Consider the following 21460-nt stretch of genomic DNA (forward strand, 5'->3'; position numbering starts at 1 on the left):
GCACGATGTATCATAGTGACCGTGGTACTGTTGTGCCCAGAGAGCGGTCACAGACGGGGTGAGTGCGACTCCGACACGCAGCCTCCGTAACGTAACCTCCTCTCGGCGGGTTAACCCACCAGGGAGGTCTGACCCACACGGAGGTATAAGAGCTCGTGTGGTACGTCGGAGGTTTTCTTTTTCCCGGAGCAGTTTCCCGCAGGCGTCTTCAAGAAAATGCGGAAGTGGGTACGTTATGTTCTCAGGGTGGGTTGCCAAATCTGCTTCAAGTAGACCCGGCAGGGCTGCTCGAGGCACCCACTGAACGCGTATCACTAAATTCGTAGTGGCAGCAATACGGTGAATGCTATCCGAGAGATGAGAGGACCGAGATACCCTACGTATGTTGTGGATGGCTTGAGTCGAGTCCGTGCGAATGATCAGCTGAGAATATCGAGCAGCTTGAACAAAAGGGAGCAACGCGGCCAAGCCGTCCCGTATGGCGGCAAGCTCGGCCAGATAAGCCAGCGGTGCAGGATCGGCAACATACGAGCACGTCTGGCCTGCCTCTGGTATCAATGGGCACACGAGAGCTGTGTGAATCGTGGTACCATTAACACTCGCGTCAGCGTATGCTACGAGAGTCGAATCGTCTTGATTATCATCGGTGCGACGAAGTCGGGAAACTTCCAGGGAGCTACATCGGCTGTCGTTGAAGCTGGGTTGTCTATTCCAAGTCCCATGTACCGGGCCAGTGCAGCGAGCATAGCTTCGATGGCTTAAGGGCGCGCGTGCATCGACGCTGGTGCACCAGTTCGTCAAGAGTGTTGAGTTGGGACTCGGCCTGTAAGGTTGGCAGCGGAGTTAGACGTGGCAGTCCCGTTATGGCACGCATTGCTTCATGATTAATGGCCTCAAGGTGAGCCCATTCTGTTTTCGTGAAGTGTTGAAACTGGGCTCCGTAGACGAGTCGTGGTTGTAGTACGTAACGGACAAGAAGGCGAGCCATGTCGGTGCGCGCTCCGCCAGATTTTTTCGCAATCCGACGTATCCAGCTGTATCGTTTCTGCGGGTTGTTGCTTTGCCTTCTTGACCCATGGTCCCGCAGATCCGGAGGCATCCATTTCAAGGCCGAGTACACGGAGAGTTGAAGCCTCGTGTAGTGGCTGCTGATCCAGATTTAACAGAAGAGGCCGGAGTACCAGTAGACGGCGCCCGTACTTGTTCGCTACTGACATGTACGTTGTCTTGTCCTTGGAAATTTCAAGCCCTATCTGAGCACAGCAGTTGTGTATTACGTTCCGGACCTCTTGAAGTGCTTATTCTTGGCGGCAGATTTCAGGATGAACTGACCAAAGGGTGATGTCATCTGCATACATTACGTATTGTGCGTTACGTATCGTCGCTAGCTTCCAAGCTAGAGGAAGGAGGGAGATGTTGAAAAGGACTGGTGCGAGCACAGATCCCTGTGGGACACCCCGATGTGTGACAAACTGACCTGCTGCGTGGTCATACAGGCGAATGGAGAAGGTGCGAGCGTGCAGGAAGGCTTGGACGAATGAGCAGACACGGCTAGGGAAATGAAGCCAATGGAGAATTCGAACAATTGCTTCGTGACTCAGATGGTCGTACGCTTTGCGGATGTCCATTGCCGGAATAGAGCGAATTCTTCGGGAGCGGCATCCGATGAGAACCATAGAATAAAGGTACTCAAGGCCATCCTCGGTGCCCAGATGAGGACGGAACCCAATTTGGCCAGGATGATACCAGGAGTATCGCTCGAGCCACCATGTAATTAATACGTGTCGCGAGCATACGCTGCATCAGCTTGTCTAACGTTAAGGTTAGCGCTATTGGGCGCATATAAGCGATATTGTCCGGGGGCTTTCCGGGTTTGGGAATAGGGACCATTTCTGCATGACGCCAAGTAACAGGAATGGCTCCTGTAGCCCAAGCTTCGTTTATGGCGCCTAACAACACATCGAGAACCTTGCCTTCCGTGTTTTTATACAGTTCATACGGTATGCCATCCGGTCCTGGTGCCTTGCCTGGCTTCGACAGGTCTATTGCCGCTAAAATATTCCGCCATAGTGAAGGCAGCTTGTATACCCTCGATGTCGGCGAGCGTAGGCGGCGTGCCTGCGTCCGTGGGAAGGCTGTTTTGAACAACGAAAGGAGGCGGCGCTGTGTCATAAGCAGGAAAAGAGGTGTGGGCGACCGTTTCGGCGAATACTGCTGGTGTCTGGCAAGATGCTAACAGCGCGCAGGCTGCATGTTCTGGAGGCCGCCGACCGCGTTCCATTACATGGAAGCTGCGCCAAATAGAGGCATTGGACGACGAAGGGCCGAGGGAAGAGCACCAGTCTATCCAGTGGCCACGTTCTAAGCGGTGTTCATGGCGCCGAGCAACTGGAGTAAGGCGTTGGGCCTCCAACCGGAGGGAATTTGATGAAGGGTCACGTTCTGATGCAAGTTCTGCTTGGCGGCGTGACGCCCAGAGACGCAGAAGTTGCAAATCTGGAGCGGTTCGCGATTCATCCACCCATGAAGTACGGGTTGCTTCAACTAGTGCCGCACAAAGACAATGGGACGGGTCCCGCATGAAGCTGGATACAGTGCTTTCCGATACCGCCCTATATCGATCCCAGTCCACCACTCGGCACAGCCGGCGAAGGTGGCCTGTTCCGCCCGAAGGTAAGCCAATGTGAATCGGATGGTGGTCACTTCTCCAGCAGTCGGGTTCACATGACCACGAGACGGTCGTCCTTCCTAGCCACCAAGACAGGTCCGGTGAGTGTGGCGGCGCGCGAGGGTGGTCCCGCCGACGAGTAGGCACTGACACATTATTAAGCAGCGTGAATTGGGCGTCCATAAATGTGTCCAGCACAAACGTACCACGCGCACTGGAAATGGCGTAATCCCCTGTGGTGTGGGGCGCGTTAAAATCCCCTGCTACCATAATGGGGCAACCAGGATGTTTCTGTCGTAGGTGCGCCAACCAGCCGAGACACAACCGAGCCGCACGACCACCGTAGGGGCGTGCATAGTACGAAACGATGATAACGTCTGTGCGTTGGAGACGAACCAATACGGCCACGACTTCTTGCCATAAAGTGTACCACCGTGAAAGATCAACACGGGTCTGATAAGGAGGAGGTAAAACTTTATTTTCGTCAGATGCAGAGTTATTTAAATTACTGGGTTTCTTCTGCTAGGCGGTGTGAGGTGGCCGTAAGCCCTTGACTTTCGGCGACCTCCAAAGCCCAGTTGACGGTCCCGAGCTGGACCGCGGGATCCGAGGTGGACACCGCTACCTCCCAGTCTGAAGTGTTATTAAGTTCGAGTTCCGCCCTAGGTTTGCGCTCGGGGCAGTCGCTCAATATATGTCTGATAAAGGGTGGATCGTACATAAACGGCAGCCTTTCGTGGAGGGACATCCGGCGTAGCACTCCTACGGTCCAGCATTGAAGGTGATGAGTATGCCACAAATCCTGAAATGGGTGGCAGGGCGTTAGTTTCTTGAATCAGTAGAGCCCAAACACGCAGTTTCCCATATCTGAGACGCTGGCGCAGCTCTCCGACCTTCCCGGCGATGCCACGGCATTTCCACTGTAAAATGCCTTCTGGCGCACTTGAAGACGTAGCAGCGATCACAGGTTGAGGTTGGCCACTAAAACCGAGGTGAGATGCTGGAGCTGTTGCGCAACGAAGCGCAAGAGTTCTTGGGGTAAAAGAGACTGTGACATAGATGCTGGGTTAACCACGTGAGCAGGAATGGACGTCGACGTCGATTGTGATGCCCGCGCTCCGTCATGACGACGCTGGAGCAGTGTACGGCGTTCCTTGAGACGTAGGATTTCCTTTTCGAGAGTGGCGAGGCGAGCGTCGATCCAGAATTCTTCATTTGCCAAGGGAGGCGGCGTGTCTTCTATCGATTGTGATGTCCGTTGCCGTTGTGGTCGCGAAATGGACGCCCTAACGGCTGCGCTATATGTAGGTTTGGCCGCATCACTTGTCGCTGTACTTGCTGTTGTCACCTGGCTAGCGTCTTCTTCCAGCGATGCTAGAACGGCGTAACGGTTGTACACAGGGACTTGTTTCATCGATGGACCTTGAGAGGTCATTGGTTGCTTCCGAGAGCGGCGTTGTCGAGCTTTCTTAGTAGCTTTCAACTTAGTAGGGCATCTCGGGGAAGTGATGTCATGATCATTTGTTTGGCATAGGCCGCATTGAAAGGATGCTGATGGGTCAGGCTCCATGTTGTCGTCCTTAGGTGGAAAGGGGCACGATGACTTCATGTATCCCTGTTTAAAGCAGGAGTAGCAGTACACAACGGAGGGTTTGAATGGGCGCGGGCGCAATACGCAGCCGTAGTACAGGATACGTTAAGGTGGGGAATTAGGACCCTGAAGCGTGATTAGGCACGTACGACCGCTACCTAGGTAGCGAGCAGCGACGACCTTGTGCGTAGGACATTATAGTTCCTGCAGGAGCGTTTCAGGTTCTTCGTCATGGTCAACACCATTAACCACATAGCGCATTAAATCAGTACCACTGGCGAGGTACGCCTGGACTGGAAGGACACATTCTTCTGAGACTTGGATCTGTTGCAGTTCTTGGAGCTTATAAACTAGTGCCATAGCAGGCGCCCATACTGAGACGGTATTGGTAGGTTTGTGTAGGGCGAAACCTTGAAATCTGGACTTCTCGAGGCAGGCATCCAGAGCCGCTTGAATGGTGCGGTTTGGCAGAGTGGACATGTCGTATCTAGCACGAGGCTTGATAACCACTTCGTACCACGATGTCGTTGGTGACACCGGAGGCGTATGTGTCGGTGGAGGGGGTAGGCCTGGCGATGAGCGAAAACTTTTTGGCGCCGCTGGAGCTGCATTTCCATCCGCTGGAAGGCTACTAGGTTCCGTCATTCTTTTGGCCGAGGTGTGCGCCGTGACTGCAGGGATGCTGTGCTCCGTGCTGGTGGTATCCATCCTCAGGCTACTTTCTTCGCACTTTGCACTCGTCCCCAAGATGGAGACGCTCCTGGCGAGAATGGCAGTTGGATCGGTAACGTTCCGGACCTTTGACACAGCGGACGACAACTCCGATGCTCTGTGCCGAGGCGGCGAGTGCCGCGGAGGCACTCGCACGCGCAAGGCCGCACTAGAACTCGGGCTGGACGCTGCAGCAGGAGGGTGTAGATGCCGACGGACTTTGTAAATAGGCGCCAGTAGAGATTATGACCGCCAAAGCGGTCCACAAGAACAGCGTTCCAGTGGCAGGGAAAACACCAACAAACGGGGCAAAAATCCGCAGCTATGGAAAAATACGTCCGATCAGAGCGAGCGCTGGGGGCGTTCTCCCGTCTTGTTGTTGCTGCTGCTGAGATGGTCGGGCACGTCGCTCAGCCTTGTTGCGAAGTCCGAAGGTCCGAGCGGCTACGAAGCGTCCATGGGTGGTGCCGTGCCAGGTACTGGGAGAAGGAGAGGCCCAGAGCGACGTCGAAGAGATGGGAAAAGGGTTTAATATACAAATTTACATGATCTGGTTTTCATGTCCTACTACTACTAAGTGGTTCATTTGGAAAGGAAAGGGGTTGGCGCTATCTTCTGCAGCCCTTGAGGGAGAAAACATGTCCGACAGCTCACAACACTCTAGCTCTCCTTTTTATCCCTTCGGTTTCCCTCTTTCACTCGACGAGGGAATACACTTTAGTTCTTTCAGCCAATGACAGTCTTTGATCAGGTGGACATATCCCGCACGTGATGTGTCGTCGTTTCCCGCCGGGCTCCGCCTCCAATCTTGCTAGGTCGCCCCCGAACACAGGCAGCGGTTGACACCTTGGGAACCGAACGTTGATGTCGTTCCCCCGGGATTGCCAGACACTGGCCCCTTTCAAGATTCGCCTCTTCATAGCGGTCAGTTCGCGGAACCAGGGAGGGCGGTGGCTGTCTCGAAAGGGCGCCAGTTGGCACGTCGCAGTCGGCGCCGAGCCTCTTCGTGGTTCGGGCGGCGCTGGTAATTCACGGAGCGGCACCAAAGGGGCGACGCTGCCGTTTAGCAACGCCTGAGGTAGCCTGGAGACCAACTGCTAATCCCTCAGTCCCAGGTGACAATTCTCGGCCGCGAGAAAGGGGCGCCAGGTGGGCGCGTCTGAGTCGGCACCGGCCTCCTTTGTGCCGAAGGACCGCCAGACACAACAGCCTCCTGGCGACGCCGCTTTGCTAGACGTTCCTCCCTTTGCTCCGGTGTCTCCGCAGCACGTTTAGCCTTCTTCTGTTCGTTCTTCCTACGCGCAACCGCTAATTGCCAGGCACCTTCTTCGGGATCTGATGATAAGCTTCTCCGCTCTTCTGCGCCTCTGAGCAGCAATTTCGCTCGCCTTCTCTATGGCTATACCACACTGGCAAACGCCCAGCGCGAACGATCAAACGCCCAGCGCAAACGCCCGGCGCGCCAGCTGTGCGCCGTGTGACATCACTGCTCCTCGCGCACGCGCAGCAGAGCTCTCCAGGAGCCACGCGAAACTGCTCAACCTCGGCCAGTGTAGCTCACGCTACAAAACATGCACACCACACCTGATTAAATCAAGCAGGCTAGGTGACTATTCCTCATTGCCCTGTTTCACAGGGGATATACCGTTAAATCATCAACACCATCATCGCAATATTCTGCGCAGGGAAAAGGGGATCGCCGCCACTAGAGCCCTCGACTTGCTTTGCTTGCACATTCAAGCTTACCCTTTTAAAGCAAAGCTTTATATCTCTAGGCGAAATCGTATATGGCTAGGCGAAATCGCCTGTGTACAGAAAACTGTCATCATCAACATTGGCTCGAGCGTCGTCGTCGTCTTCCGCAGCTGGCTCATTGGCGCCCCTCGGGTTGCGCTCGTGCTCGTGCTCGGCACGCGCCACTGCTCCCGCATTCGTCGTCTTCCACAGCTGGCTGCGTTGCCGCTCATCATTCCAGCGTTGAATTTCACTTCTCTTGTGTCGTCGTAATGGGAAGGCTGCGCGTTTACGGAGGTATGAGCCATTGTTAAGAGGGTATGAGCCATTCATTGTCTTACGTAACGGACGGGCGGACAGACAGACAGGCAGATAAGAAACTCTATTAAAAGCGAAGCTGTTTAAGCCAACCGTAATTTGTGGTGCGTAGCCGTGGTAGCCATGGCAACGCGGAGGAAGAGGAGGACGGTCTCCTCGCCAGCTAATTCCTGCCTTCCCAACCCCTGCCTATCTCTCCATAGCGCGCTGAGCCAGGAGAAAAAAAGGTAGCAGTACCTCGGCTATGTCAGGATATACGTAGCGTGAGCGAAGGTTCAGCTGGTTATTCTTAGTTTGCCTGCTTGTCTAGGATTAGCTTGATTGTCATGCTTACTGCTGCTTCAATGACACACGCACGGTATACACTTTATGTAACACATGTCTATTTATTTATTTATTATTTTTTGCTCAACGTCCGGTTGCTTCTCTATTGCCACAAAGACGGCTCGGTGATCAGTGTAGTAACACGCTGCCGTCTCTTTGGCCCCAACGCAATATTTTGAATGATTGTCTGTCTGTGATACACAAGATCAATGGTGGCTCCCCATTGGGTCGTCTGTACATATGGAACACTGGCTAAGTTCAGGTTAAACGTGTCCTTCAAAGGAACACCAAGAGAGTCTGCGTCGGCAAGCAGCAGCGTTCTTGGCACTGTGCCAACCTTGGTGAGCTTGCCTGCGTTTGTGGCATGCCAGGAACGCTGTCGCTCCTATAGGCGCCGACGCGTCCAGCGCTATAAATACTCGCGGACAACTTTCTGTGGCAATGAAGGGAAAGCTACGGGCGCGTGGGTGCTGCACATGTGTTACCGCGCCAAGTAGTCCGGCAGCGTTTGACAGGGCTTTTGGTTGCTCGGAACAGACGCTGAATAGACGCAGCTTCCACGTGCGACGGTTTCGCGTTTGCCCAGACGCGGAAGGAAAAAGCCGCAAAATAAGTAAACTTTCATACTCAGTGGTGCGTTCTGTATTATTTAACTGTTGCTAATAAGCTGTTTGTTTTCTCTTCCCCAGCCCAAACCAACGTAGATTAAAACGCGGGACTCTTTTCAGAAGCGCTCTCATTTGTGCGCGCTTTGGCGCCGTAGCTTTCTCTTCATTGCCACAGAAAGTTGTCCGCGAATATAGTCACGCGAAATGTCGCGAAAGGGAAGGTACCTCCGAAAATGATAGCTCGAGAATACCTTCCTACATGCGTAGTTAAGTCAAACCAAGTTAAGGCCTAGCAGCAACCAAGTTCATACCTAACAGTAGCAGCCAGTAAGCTTCGCTGTGCCTAAGCTTTGCGCGACAGAGTGCAAACTTGCCTGATTTTTTTTTTTTTTTGTACTACAAGGGACTACTTTGTCGTAGTCACGGGCCGCACCTGCACCGAGGGCGGAAGACCGTGATCTTCAGCCCTGTCGCAGGCCCGTTGGGCAGCCCGAAGCTGGACTTGAAGGTCGTCGCTCTTGACAGCTTCTTCCCAGTCTTCTTGCCTGTTGAAAGGCGAGTGGTGCAACGCAGAACATTGCCACAGCATGTGATTCAAGGTGGACCGTTCCTCGTCGCAGTCGGGGCAGCGGGGATCCACACCCGGAGCGTAGTGGCTCAGCCTGGATCGAGATGGGAAGGAGCCCGTCTGCAGCATTCTCAGCACCGAGGCCTGGCGTCTGCCCAGGGGCGGATCCAGGTTTTTTCTGAAGGGGGGGGGGGGGGGGGGGTGTCAGCTTCTGTCAATGATGTTGATGATGATAATAGTCCTTTTTTATTTACCGAAATTCACCGTTTCTGTTCACGATAAACCCGCCTCTACACGGCTAGTGCAACACCTGTGCCAAAGCCAGGTATCGGTTTTTCCGAACTTACAGGAATAGGATGTTGCCCAACACAGCCATGTGCTTGGCGGCTGTGCCTGCATGATAATACATCTAAGTCCGTGTTGTTTCTGATAATAAATTTCGGGATGATCTGTTGCAGAATCGATATAGGTGAGTAAGGTAAGGCAGGGCAAAATGCGAAAGAAATTTGCAAATAGTGAATATCAAAAAAAATTTCATTCAGCACCATAAAACAAGACAGAAACATTCTTTTCGGTACAAGGTATGCATTACATGAACATACCTATATTCCCACTTTTCAAAAGTTTAAGAAAAAAAAGAAATAATAAATGTCAGAAATCTCATTTTGTCCCAACCTGTGGGGTTTTTTCTCCACAGGTTGGGACACGAGATGCTGCGTGGATCAAAACGAGGCCGTCTCAAAAAAATTTAGTTAGTTCAGTTCTTGCAGGAGAAGCAATTGGAATTAACTCCGTGAGCACCCACGAGTCCTCACGAACCCACTGTTCACACTACACACTCTGAATCCAAGCAGAACCTGGTGTTTGCAGATAAAGCTCCGCCAGTCTTTCTTTGTGCTATTGCACTTTCTTGGACGTTTGCGTTTTACTGCTCATTCAACGAATGTAAGCTAGATCTGTCCTCGGCAGTCTTCTTCGCCTCTTCTTGCCCTCTAGATGCAGAGCTGCGCAGGCGTTTCACGGCTGTCATCATGCTCAACTTGGCTTGGTGAAGCGATGAAGTTAGAACAGTGCTAGCTTCACAGTTTCTTGCCTTGGTTTTTCTTAATTTCGTCACTGGAGAAATTTCATGCAATGTAACGCCTCTTGGAATAATTTTCTTATTGTTCAGAGTGTTACTCGACGAGGCTATGTCAGCGTTAGTGTCTTCATCGTTTTCCACATTCTCTCCTGTTACACTGGTGGACGGCAGGTCGTCGAACTCGGGGTCTTCTAGAACAGTCTGGGAAAATGGCCACACACCACACTTTCGAAATCCAGATGATATTACGTCCGCACCATCCTAAACAAGAAAATATAATATATAATCTGCGTAAATAAATTATTCGCTTAGTAAGAAATTACTTATGCCGATTCAACGCCTTTTTGTTGCGTTTTGCCTCTTTGAAATGCCCGAATTAAAAAATATTCGCCTTTAACCCACGACATTTACAGAACTAAACATTTGGCAGCATGTAGCTAGTGGTGCAAAGCAACAATTTAAGTACGTTGCTGAACTGACGCGGGAGTCCCTTCATGCACGACACCGCAAATTTCAGTAAGCAGAATTTCACCCCTTTTTGGCGGGTCACCAGCTCACCGACAACAACCGTGCATTTTTCCCGCACGAGCTCTTCAAACAATCGCGAACCTTTTAGATGCTAGGCATCTTATGGTCGGGGCTATGTCCCTCCCTCCCTCCGCCGTGCGTTGTCCACACCCCTACTGCGCATGCGCATCATCCTCCCCCTCCTCTCCTCTTCTTGTCTCATATCCTCTCCTCTCGGCATTTCTCCTCTCTGACGCTCCTCTCTTCTCCGGATTGCTCAACGAATGGCAACGTTGACCTGCGGCTCCGCGCGCGATAATGCGAAGCAGCTTAGGTTAGAGGCGCGACGGTAGGCGCCCCAGAGCAACACCACCTAGTCTCCTAGTCTAGGTGGTGTTGCCCAGAGGCACCGGCAACAGTCACCAACGCCGCGCGCGTTCGGTGCGAACGCGGGCACAACGCCGACGGCGTCGACAACAGTTTTGCGCGTTGCTGGTGCAGCTGCATGTCCAAGTTTAAACAGCTAGCTGATAAAACTACCTTAAGTCGACCCCATGGCTGGGTGTTGGGCTGCTGAGCACGAGATTGCGGGATCGAATCCCGGCCAGGGCGGCCGCATTTCGATGGGGGCGAAATGCGAAAACACCCATGTACTTAGATTTAGGTGCACGTTAGAGAACCCCAGGTGGTCCAAATTTCCGGAGTCCCCCACTACGGCGTGCCTCATAATCAGAACTGGTTTTGGCACGTAAAACCCCATAATTTAATTTTTTTAACACGAAAGTGTTTTATTCCGGGGTCCACCAAGACTTCACTTCCGGGGCCCACCAAGACTTCACGTATTTCCGTCACGGAAATACGTCATAGAACATAATACAAAGAAAGAAACCAGAAGAAAAAGTTCCACAAACATGCAAAATTTGGGAATCGAACACACGACCTCTCGGTCCGCGACGATAGATCGCCGAGCGTTTAACCCATTGCGCCACAAACGCATTCGCAGAGAGCTACACAGACGCGCCTTATATATCTAACACTCCTCCGTGTACCCGCGCTCTTGCTCGGGGCGGTGCCGCCGCCTACGAGCAGAAAAGAGAAGTACTGCATTATGACACTAAAGCCCGGGATACATGGAGCGAACTTTCTCGACGAACTTCACGCGTCAAGTAATACATGCGGCGAACGCCGCCGCGCGTTGGCCGCCGTGTTGGCGGCGGTCCCGGCCGCCCGCTTCGAACTGAATTTGGCGTTGTCCTTGTAGAATTCACTTAGTTGGAAGCAAATGACTGCGTAAACGGCTTTCGCTTAGTCTCAGGCCGCTTCGACGACAGAGTATTATGGATAACCTTGAGTAGTTTTCGAGATCGCTTCTCGTTTCGAACGCGTCTAAGCCTAGCGAAAGAAATATCCGATGCCAACGTCATCTATCGGGGAAGTCGGGAGATAGGCATGACGACAGCATGTGGCCTCTGAGATCAGAAGATTTCTGTTGAAGGTTGTTGTAGAGAGCTTGCACTGCTTGTCTGTTTCCTCGCAGATCAGCGGATATGGGATGTACAAATACAACGCGATTCCTGAGAGATCATACTAGGAACTACTCAATCGGTGCAGAGACATGCAGACACGGCAACACCAACGCGATTGCAGACGACGCGAAAAGGCGCGCGCGCGCGAAACACCAGCATGCATTGCGACCGGAACTAGTGCCTCCTGATTGGCTGTCGTCCACCGCTGCGCGCTAGACGCTTCCGGCGGCGGCGTTCGCCCGACGAAAATGTTTGGACAGGCAGATCGGCTGCGGACGGCAAATTTCTTGACGCCGGCCGTCGGACGTTCGCCGCCCGACGAAGTTCTTCGCTCGGACGCCGGTTATTCGCTCCATGTATTCCGGCCTTAACGCGCACCGACAGTGAACGCTTCGGTGGTCTCAGCACTACGACGCCTCGATGCCAGCATTCGAAGGGACGCTGGCATCAAGAAGCACTACCAACGCCACCTAGGTGGCGTTCACCGTACTCAGCACAGCGGAGCGTGGCCTCCGCAATTAGCTCTGAAAATGTTTCTGAAGTTGATCGCGGAGGCTGCAATTACGACGCGCTGTACGCGCTGATTTGACTCGGTGACGATTCAGTTACGTGCTTTGTCTTGCGCGTTGTATTAGTGTGTCAGTTACGTGCTTCGTCTTTCGCGTTGTGCTAGCGTGTGCAGCGTAGTGCAGCTTCCATATGCACGACGGTTGCTCATGGTCATCGACGTTGGTAGTCGTGATGGAGGAGACGTGCCACCAGGCGTCAGCGTGGGTGCATCAACGCCTAAGGGCGCTTTAGCCACAAAACACCAATAGACATTATATATCAATGTGCAATAAACATTACACTACTTCTGTGAAGACACGTTTCACTTTCGTGTTCTATACCGATTCCTATATAAGAGGGATCAACCACATTTTTTTTACCCCATGGCTGCTTCGCATACTACTCAGGGTTCCCCTACGGGAAGATGGTGTAATTTTGTTTATCAAAAAGAATTTACAACTACCCCCACCTGTTGATGAAATAAAGAAACACGAAAAAACTTTTTTTTTTACTTGGGTACACATGGCAGCAAAAGGAAATTGTTGCGTTTTGGCACGTGTCTCCTTTTGCCCCGCCTTACCCTAAGCACGGGTCCATCTTTGGAATTATGTTAAGACACCTTGATTTCCTTAAGAAGCTTCTTTGTGTTCGGCTGAGACACCTTTGTTTGCTTTGGAAGACTGACGCTTCCTTTTCAACGCGCCAACCACTACGCTGGTTGTTTACGGTATGCGAATGACCGCATATGAAGATTCACGACAAGAACGATGTGGCGCAGTAGCCGAGAGCGTGACCCAGCGTTTTTTTCCTTCATGTTTTGTTTCCCACGGGACGTCCCTTTTACACAAGGCGCGCATCTGCTCCTGTACAGGGAAGCTGTTAAGGTCTCAGTCCCCGATGGTCTTGTCCGCGTGTAGAAGAAAGCTTTCATTGGCCGTATGTTGTATGTGCGAGTGAAAGCGCGCGAGGGACGCGCGCTTTCAGGGGGAGGGAACGCACGGCGGAGAGCAAACGCGACTTATTCCGTCGCGCGAAAGGCCGTGGGGGGACGGGAGGGAAGGAGGGAAGGCGATGTTTAGCTGAGGCACGAAATGCGTATCTTAAATTGCACCCTGGCGCAAGGGGAACTGGCGACTCAATCACAGTCTCAGAACATTTAACGTAAAAGGCATGCGCTGCCGGTGTTTTGTTTCATGACATTTGTTTATGGGCTGTCATTCTCAAAATTCTGAGGAGCTGTATAAACTTGGACATGTAGCCCCACCAGCAACGCGTAGAACTGTTGTCGACGGCGGCGGCGTTTTGCCCGCGTTCGCACCCAAAGCGCGCGGCGTTGGTGACGTGTTTATGAAGAACGTGCCAACCTTTGCCATACGCCCTATGGCGGTCTGCCGTAGCAACCATAAGGCCATGGTCCCTGTGGTGACTAAATAAATGAAGACCACCGGATCATATATATTTCTCATTCTTCAATAGTTCAATTAACCAATTACACCATCACATCTTAATAGTCATAATTGGAAATGCATAATTCCCACCATAGTACAGCTTCGCTGGTATACCATCTCCACCCCAGTGGAAGGGCTGACAGATTTTTTTTCTTTTAAGTTTCGTTTACCACGCGACGCCATCTTAGGCAGCATGTTGCCGCCGGGAGGAGGCGCGGCAAGTCGCTCCGCCTGAAGTTTCTCTTGCGTGAGCGACTGCAGACGGTGACGTTCGTCCTCGGACTCGTGGTCCTTCGACGCATTCTCCGCTTTTGCACGGTACTGCTTTCGCTGTGTGTTCGCGTTGTCTGCATTCACATTGCTGCTGTCGACACCTCTCCGCTTTGTTAGCTCTTTTCTCCGGCGTGAACGCGCTACGCCGCGCCCCTGGCTTTTCCAGGTGACAGTAAGAGGCAACCGATGACACCCTGAGGGGGAACTCAGTTAACCAGACGCGAACGCACTCGCGCGGACATCGGCGTGCTTGACAAAGGGACGTCCCCTCGTTTACAAGATGCCGCCGACGGAATGAGTAAAGCACGGCCGGCGCCAGAAGGTCCAAATGTTCATGAGAAAACATAACTACGACAACTTCGCGACAATACACACCTACGGAAAACAACTAAGCTTGTGAGCGAGCTAGCTTTACTTCTACATCGCTGCTACCACTGATGCTCGTGAAAACATGCTTTTGAAGAATGCAGGAGGCCATATTTTTGCGAGAGGGCCATCACCCTAGCTGTCAGCGAGGGGCGATGCAGAAATCTGAGGGGGGGGGGGGGGGGGGGGTCAGGACATCCGGACACCCCCCCTGGATCCGCGCCTGCTCCTTCCTTGTGTTGTGTTCATAAAAAAAAAAGAGCAATCTCAGCTGCTCTCAGGGTGAGTACCTTGCAGTTCACTCTGCATAAGCACTAATGGTGCCGCACGAAGAAAGTGGCCATAAAGCATATCAGTTGTTTCTGTAAAATCTGAATGTTACATAAGCTTAACTACATCCACCTCACATTTAATTTGTATGTGCTTGAAGATGTGACCTTATTCAAGGTGATGAGCTTCCTGCTGACACATGACAGTCATTGCGTAGCAATTCAACAGAACTACTGCATTGTGTTTCTTTCTTTCTTCATTATTCGAATTCCATGTTCCACCTCCTTCAGGACTTATTCCAAGTTATATCTTGTGCCACCTTCAGGTGCACTTAAAGATAAAATCTCGCCATTTGTATATGTAGTAAGCTTAGGAAAAGAACACAGCATATATTGTGCTGTGAGAATTCCTTCCGTGGTCGCTGTGTATGTGCTACAAAGTCACCTTTGCATGCTATTAAACGGGCCTACTGTTAGCACTCAGAACTAGTTCACCAGCAGTTATTTCTTAGGGATATTTCATATATATTAAGCTTAATGACAAAGCACACACTGCTAATACTCCCTTGTCCCATATTTAATTAAATATAAAAGATTTGAGATAAATTGAGTATTTGCTGTCCAAACTGCATAGCAGTAGTGTACATAACAATTTGCATGGTAATTGGAAATGCAATTATTATTTATATAATTTCCTAATAACTTTTTTAATGGCTCAAAGAGGCAGGTTGCATTTGCGGAAATAAAGTAAGGCTAGTTCTACTCCAAGCGTAACCTTTCGCTAGAAACTTCATATCTGCCACCAGTTTTGAGAAATGCATCCTCAACATGTGCAGCTGCAATGGAAAAAGATTAGTACAAGTGACCGATGACCCAAGCGGAGAAATCGCGGCATGCAGTGCTCTTGTTCCCGAGCACGCCGATGACGAGAGTGTCGGGCATTCCTGCTTTGAAACATGTATCGTGCTGACACTCATTACCAGCGTGCTCAGGAACACAAACGCCACAATTTCCCTGCTCCAGTCATTGGTCACTTCTCCTAATCTTTTTCCATTGAAGCTGTACTCTTAAATGCATTGGTGGTTAAATTAAAAGTTTTCTGCACTGTATCTTTCTACAGCGTGGAAACTTATCACCAGGAACAGCAGTGCCTTTCACTGCAAGGCTGTGAGCACGTTTCTCAAGATTGGTGCAAGGCCCAAAATTTTTGGCAAAAGGTTATGCTACAGGTACTGGCAGACTTCAATTCTGTAATTATACAGCATGTCCCTTAAAGGCAATATAAGTTAATTAGTGAAATGTTAATTATATTGGAAATTATTACACACACTCTGATATTGTCTTGTCTCAAAAATCAATTTTTGTTAATTTGAGGCAGCCGTCATAGAAACACAATGTACACCAGTAACACATATAGGAAAAAGAAGTGGCTTTTGATATGCAGCAACTGTTTCCTTATTGGTCCCAGTGGGATGTAGCGTTGAATAAAAAAAAGAAGACGAAACCATTATCTGACAATGGATAGCATACTGTGCGTTGCGTACGCAGACATACGCGCCTTACGTGAGCTGTTCAGAAGGAAGCGGTTCGTGCGTGTTTCGCATCTTTGAAGGTCTTCAGGACGCTAGCACAGGACCTATACGCTGCATTGAGTTCCTCATATGTGTTTCATGTCCCCTGTAGTTTGTATGTAGTTTGCATGTATGAATTGTGCTAATCTATATGGCAATGATTTGTTTGTCGACAATCAATATGCGACCAGCATAAGGTGACTGTGTACTTTGGCTACAAAGGTGCATGCCGCATTTTGAGGGGCCAGCTGACAAGTAATGAGCCCGCCACAAGAAAGAGATTACACAGCAATGGCAAAAACATTTTTTTAACATAGACTTCTACAGTGTAACATAGCCTTCCCATTGCTTCTCAAGCCATAATGCACCAATATGGTAAATAAGCACCCTTTTTGGTTAACGCAATCACCATCCCTAGTTAATGCAGCTGGTTGTATTAGATGTGGTTAATCGTCAATGCTTGCGCTTTCATGTTTGATGTCAGTGCCTTATCACTTTAATGTTGCACATATGACAATGCTTCCTCCCTAAGTTTTTGCAACATCTTGTCCCAAATATGTTTCCGAGATAACTCTTTTCAGTACAGGTACCAAATGATGGCCTGTTAGTTCTCCATTGTGTTGTCATATTGACTCACATATTCCTAAAAAAAATAATTAAATTATGGGGTTTTACATGCCAAAACCACGATATGATTATGAGCCACGCCATAGTGGGGGACTCCAGAATAATTTCGACCACCTGGGGTTCTTTCACGTGCACATAAATCTAAGTACACTAGTGCTTTCGCATTTCGCCCCCATCGAAATGTGGCTGCCAGTGGCCGGGATTCGATCCCGTGACCTCGTGCTCAGTACATATTCCTCTGTGCTTGAAAGGGAAAGGTTATTTTCATGCCATAATTTGTGTAAATTACAATGACGCTTGAAGGCTTCTACTTATACTGTGAAAGCCTAATTCTTTTATATATAACCTCTCTACTTGTCAGCCGACCCTTGTGCACACTTTGTAAACAGTAAAATTGTTCAGTTTTCCATGCTTTCAGTTCCATCTCATTTTATAATATGCATAAATACATCTGCAATATTACTATGCACAGCACATCCACACAGATCCAAGCACACGAGTAAACAGCACATAAGCAGGTGCTTGCTCGGCACAGATGCTGGAGAGGAACATGAAAATGCCATTCCGCATTCCATGCCAGTTTAACTAACTTTATACCAAAGAAACAATTCTCCACGCAATGAAACCCACTACACTCTTCACAAAACAATTCAACTTCGTAAATTGTGCGTCCCAGCTAAAGTCGCTCATAAACAAATGGAGCATTACGGATCTACTCCCTTCCGCCGTATCGTGTCTTCTAGCTTTTCAAATTCCTTGTTCGAGACTTTCTCCGCCTCATCCACGACTTGCTCGACGCTCTTCACCTCGGGAACATAGAACTGCAGCATATTTTGAATTCCCGCCTTGAGTGTAACCGAGGAACTCGGGCAGCCCGTGCAGGAACCTTGCAGCTTCAGCTTGACGACGCCGTCTTCGAAGCCCATGTAGAGGATGTCGCCGCCGTCCTCCTGTACCGTTGGCCTGATCCGCGTCTCGATTAACTCCTTGATGGTCAGCACCGTCTCGCTATCGCCTTCTTTCGGCTGCGTGTCTTCGGACACCTGGGTCGCCGCACTACCGTCGTCCAACACGGGCAGTCCGGTAGCGAAGAAGTCCATGATGGCCGCAAAGATGTGCGGCTTGATCACTTTCCACTCGGTTTCATCGTCCCCTTTCGTCACCGTGATGAAGTCCGGCCCCAGAAAAACAGCTTTGACGCCTTCCACACGAAGCAAATGACGCGCCAGCGGAGAGTCCTTCGCGCTCGCGATGTTGGGAAAATCGCGGGTGCCCTGCTCGAGTACCTTCACATTGGGCAGGAACTTGAGGCAGTTCGGGTTGGGAGTGTCTTGGGTCTGGATGAACATGCGCGACACCCATGATGTCCTGATACCTCGACGGTTCCAGGTGTGCGACAACAGAGCGCTGCGATGCAACACGGCATCGTTTCGCAAAACACTCAGGCAACGATTGTGAATCAACGCGAAGATGCGAGCCGCCATTTTTAAAAGGACTTACCGGTCACAGATGCATAGACGTATGTATACACCGAAGACCCAGGGCAGCTACAACTTGAAAGCAAAACATATAAATAAACACAATTTTATTTTAATTACTAGCTTGTATAGTGCGTTTTAGTTTTTGAGAAAGTCTATATTGTTATGTTGCAGATCATTTAAAAACTGGTTCGCATCAAAGCACTACGACTGAACTTGTGTCATTTGTCCACACGAACAAACAACATGGCGGCGCCCTGCGACTCTCTCATGTTGAAGTGCCGATGTTAAAATTATTTTGCGTTTGCCAGAAAAAGCAACGCAACTTTGAATGTACACCATTGCAAAGTCGACGATGGCGACCTAACATTATCACATGTAAACTTGTAATTGGCTGCCACTAGCTGAACAATGTTTAGTGGAGTCATGCTGTTGCCCGCAGTGAAACCAGCCTTCGCTCGCGCTGGTTTCTCGTCGAGAATCACGCGATCTTTGACTACTTGGTCACGTTTGGCTTCGCGTTTCAATAGCATTGGTAAAAGAAGACCGAACTTTCAATTCGGGCTTGGCGAACGTTCGGTGAGTGTGCTGGCCGTCGCCTGTTACTGTACTACGTGTTGTCCTTGAAAACCTTCGGAGAAGCACTTGCTTGTTCCTTGCGGCGTGTTTTGCACCCTTCGAGCTGCTACTTACGCCCTATTTTCACACCAAATTGAAGACTTTTCTTATGGCTTCATAGTTTGCCCTGCAAGAAACATGAGGATACTTCACATTTCCCCGTTAACTAACCTTGGTAGTGTCTGTTACCGCTGTAAATGAAACAACAGAAAACGCTTGAAACGTAAAGGGGCCGGTTTGTGACGAAACCACAGCGAAAAAAGAGGGTGAATAACTGCATTAGTAACGTGTAGAAAGGTTTTGTAACATGTCAGCTTTCCTCTAGCAATCATGCATTCGTGCGAAAACGCTCATGCTTTTGAGGACCCAGGCTTGCATGCACCAACCCAATCGTACCTAGTATTTTTTTTCCCCCCTTTGTGAAAGGCTTAACCAACTTCAGCCTGCGTCAACCATTCTTCCGTCTTTTTATTATTCCCAGGGATTGTTCGGTCATTCAGTGCTGCAGGAGCCGTCGGGTTTCTACCTCTTGAAAGAGCAGGCTGTTAGCGATGCCGAGCAGTACGTCAGAGAAGCCACGGACCCCAATCGAAGGCGCAAGATGGTCCAAGTCTTCGACGACTTGTCAGATGCTCTCTGCCGTGTGGCAGACATGGTTCGTTGTCTCTCCTTGTTGCAGTACCTTTGTTTACATTTTGTATCGCATAACAGCAAATCCTTAACGTCAAAAAGTATCTGGGCTAACCATGAAAGGATGTTCTGGATGATGGTTAGCTTTCTGTGCTTCTGGCTGCGAATGGCACTTCTATTCTTTAATAGGAAGCATTTAATGAGTTGTTTGTTGTCATAAAGTATACATTATTACTCCTCAAATTGAATTTATATGGGTGCACATTTGTGACACTTGAGATGCATATTTTTGATCTTATCAAGATATCTGTAGGCAAAAGCGAGTGTGAGATCACAGTGTCAAACTTTTTTTGAAAGGTTTACTCAAGGTGTGCAGGTGCATTGTCTTATTCATAAAAATCTTAAGAGATTTGCATTTAGCGGACAAACTGCTCATAAGCAAATAATAGAAGTCTGCCGCTGTTCTTAAGCCGTTGTTTCATCACTTATTTGCTAGTATCATTTACTCATTTCTTGTATTTCTGTCAGGCTGAATTTGTCCGAATCGGTCATCCAGAAGGAAGATTTTCCTCGGCAGCTATGGATGCATCCGTTTCCATCAACAACCTTGTTGAAAAGTATGTTTGCCTGCTTCAGCATGCCTGCTTTTATTTCTGAAAACACATTATGTTTGTGCACTGGCCATTCAGTTTGACGTGATTCATCTGTCATAATGAATTATTTCTGTCCTGCCCATCTTCAAGCGCTATTGAACCTTTTGTTGCTATAAGAAAAAGAAAATACATTTAAATGGTCTTTAAAGATACTTATATGGGAGGCCAGAACACCTAAATTAGCCTCATGCTGTTTGTTAACTCAGTGCGAAATTTCTGTGCTTCCTATGGAAAACTGAAATCAATGTCTAGTGTGAAAGAATGCCTTTATTTACGCTCATTTTCTCACTGCGCATCTTTTTGAATTGGAAGGTGAATAGTCACACATGTAAAACAGTCGTCGTTGCAGATCGGACGATTGTTTACGGTGTAGCTGAATAGATGTAGCCATGCGAATTTCATGGAATGTTCAGCTTTGTTGTAAACACGGTGTGGAGAGTTTTTCAGTGGGAGATGGTTACACGACGACATGTTGTTTGACAGCTAGACAAGGTGTCATAACTCTGCTTTCTCTCACTTAAGTGTCCTATTAGAATTTAGAACACCAGAACTGGTATGCCACGAAATTATGACAAATAGTTTGAAGAAGTTAGTTTCTTCTGTTGAAAGGTTAGCTTTGGCACATTTCTTGAATCTCTAGCGTCGTTAAAATGCAAAGTCACTGGGAGAATGGGTGTTGGGCTCGGCTGGTGCATTTGGATGGAAATACTGGAATTTAGCAGAAAAAAATACAAACATAGAAAAGACACAGAGCCCAGCTTGCCAAATCGTATCACACCAAATTTTAATTTATCAAAATATCACCCAATGACGTTTCCAGAAATACTGCTGGGCCAATAGATATATGGGCTAATGGATGCCCATGGTGTGTTATTCATAATGCAGCAAACAGCAGTACTTGTTAAATTTTTTTCAAAGGTAGACAAAAAAATAAAAAATTCTGGTGGGAGCGATACTGTAATTGTGTGAATGTGTGAAAATAGACACAAAACAAGTAAATCAATTAATGTGAAAGCATTGGCATGTTGGTTGTTCATATTCACTATACAGTATTATACTTAAAAAAGAATGTGCAATTTGTTGTTTTCTATGTGCCCTTACCTTCGTCCATGTTCTCAGCGCTGTTCCCGCTCGAAAGTAAATTAAAGCTGAAGGACTACAGAAACAAAATACTGACACGTGTACTTGTTTATCTTTCTTCGGTCACGGCTTTTCACTGGCTAACAAATGTTAAATTTTATCGCTTGCACCTGCATGTATCAGAAGTTTCTGGAATGTTATCGATGGTTCTATCAATTGCCTATAGTCACCAAACTTAGTGTAATCTGATTGCATGCGCTAT

General features: G+C 49.2%; 2 protein-coding genes across 2 annotated transcripts in view; one reads left to right on the forward strand and one right to left on the reverse strand.

The window, feature by feature from the left end:
- LOC119441521 (mitochondrial intermediate peptidase) overlaps positions 1-21460 on the forward strand; it is a 495739-nt gene that overhangs the window by 410448 nt on the left and 63831 nt on the right. Inside the window, exons 2-4 of the mRNA XM_037706135.2 lie at positions 18581-18796; positions 19317-19490; positions 19994-20082. Coding sequence (XP_037562063.1) covers positions 18629-18796; positions 19317-19490; positions 19994-20082 — 431 coding nt within the window. The 5' untranslated portion in view covers positions 18581-18628. The remainder of the gene's footprint in view (positions 1-18580; positions 18797-19316; positions 19491-19993; positions 20083-21460) is intronic.
- On the reverse strand, positions 17152-18233 carry LOC119441522 (NFU1 iron-sulfur cluster scaffold homolog, mitochondrial). Its single transcript, XM_037706136.2, has one exon. It carries the CDS (start codon positions 18221-18223, stop codon positions 17444-17446), a length of 780 nt encoding a protein of 259 aa, XP_037562064.1. The 5' UTR covers positions 18224-18233; the 3' UTR covers positions 17152-17443.

Source organism: Dermacentor silvarum, chromosome 2 (genome assembly GCF_013339745.2).
Source record: "Dermacentor silvarum isolate Dsil-2018 chromosome 2, BIME_Dsil_1.4, whole genome shotgun sequence".
Taxonomy (NCBI): Eukaryota; Metazoa; Arthropoda; class Arachnida; order Ixodida; family Ixodidae; genus Dermacentor; species Dermacentor silvarum.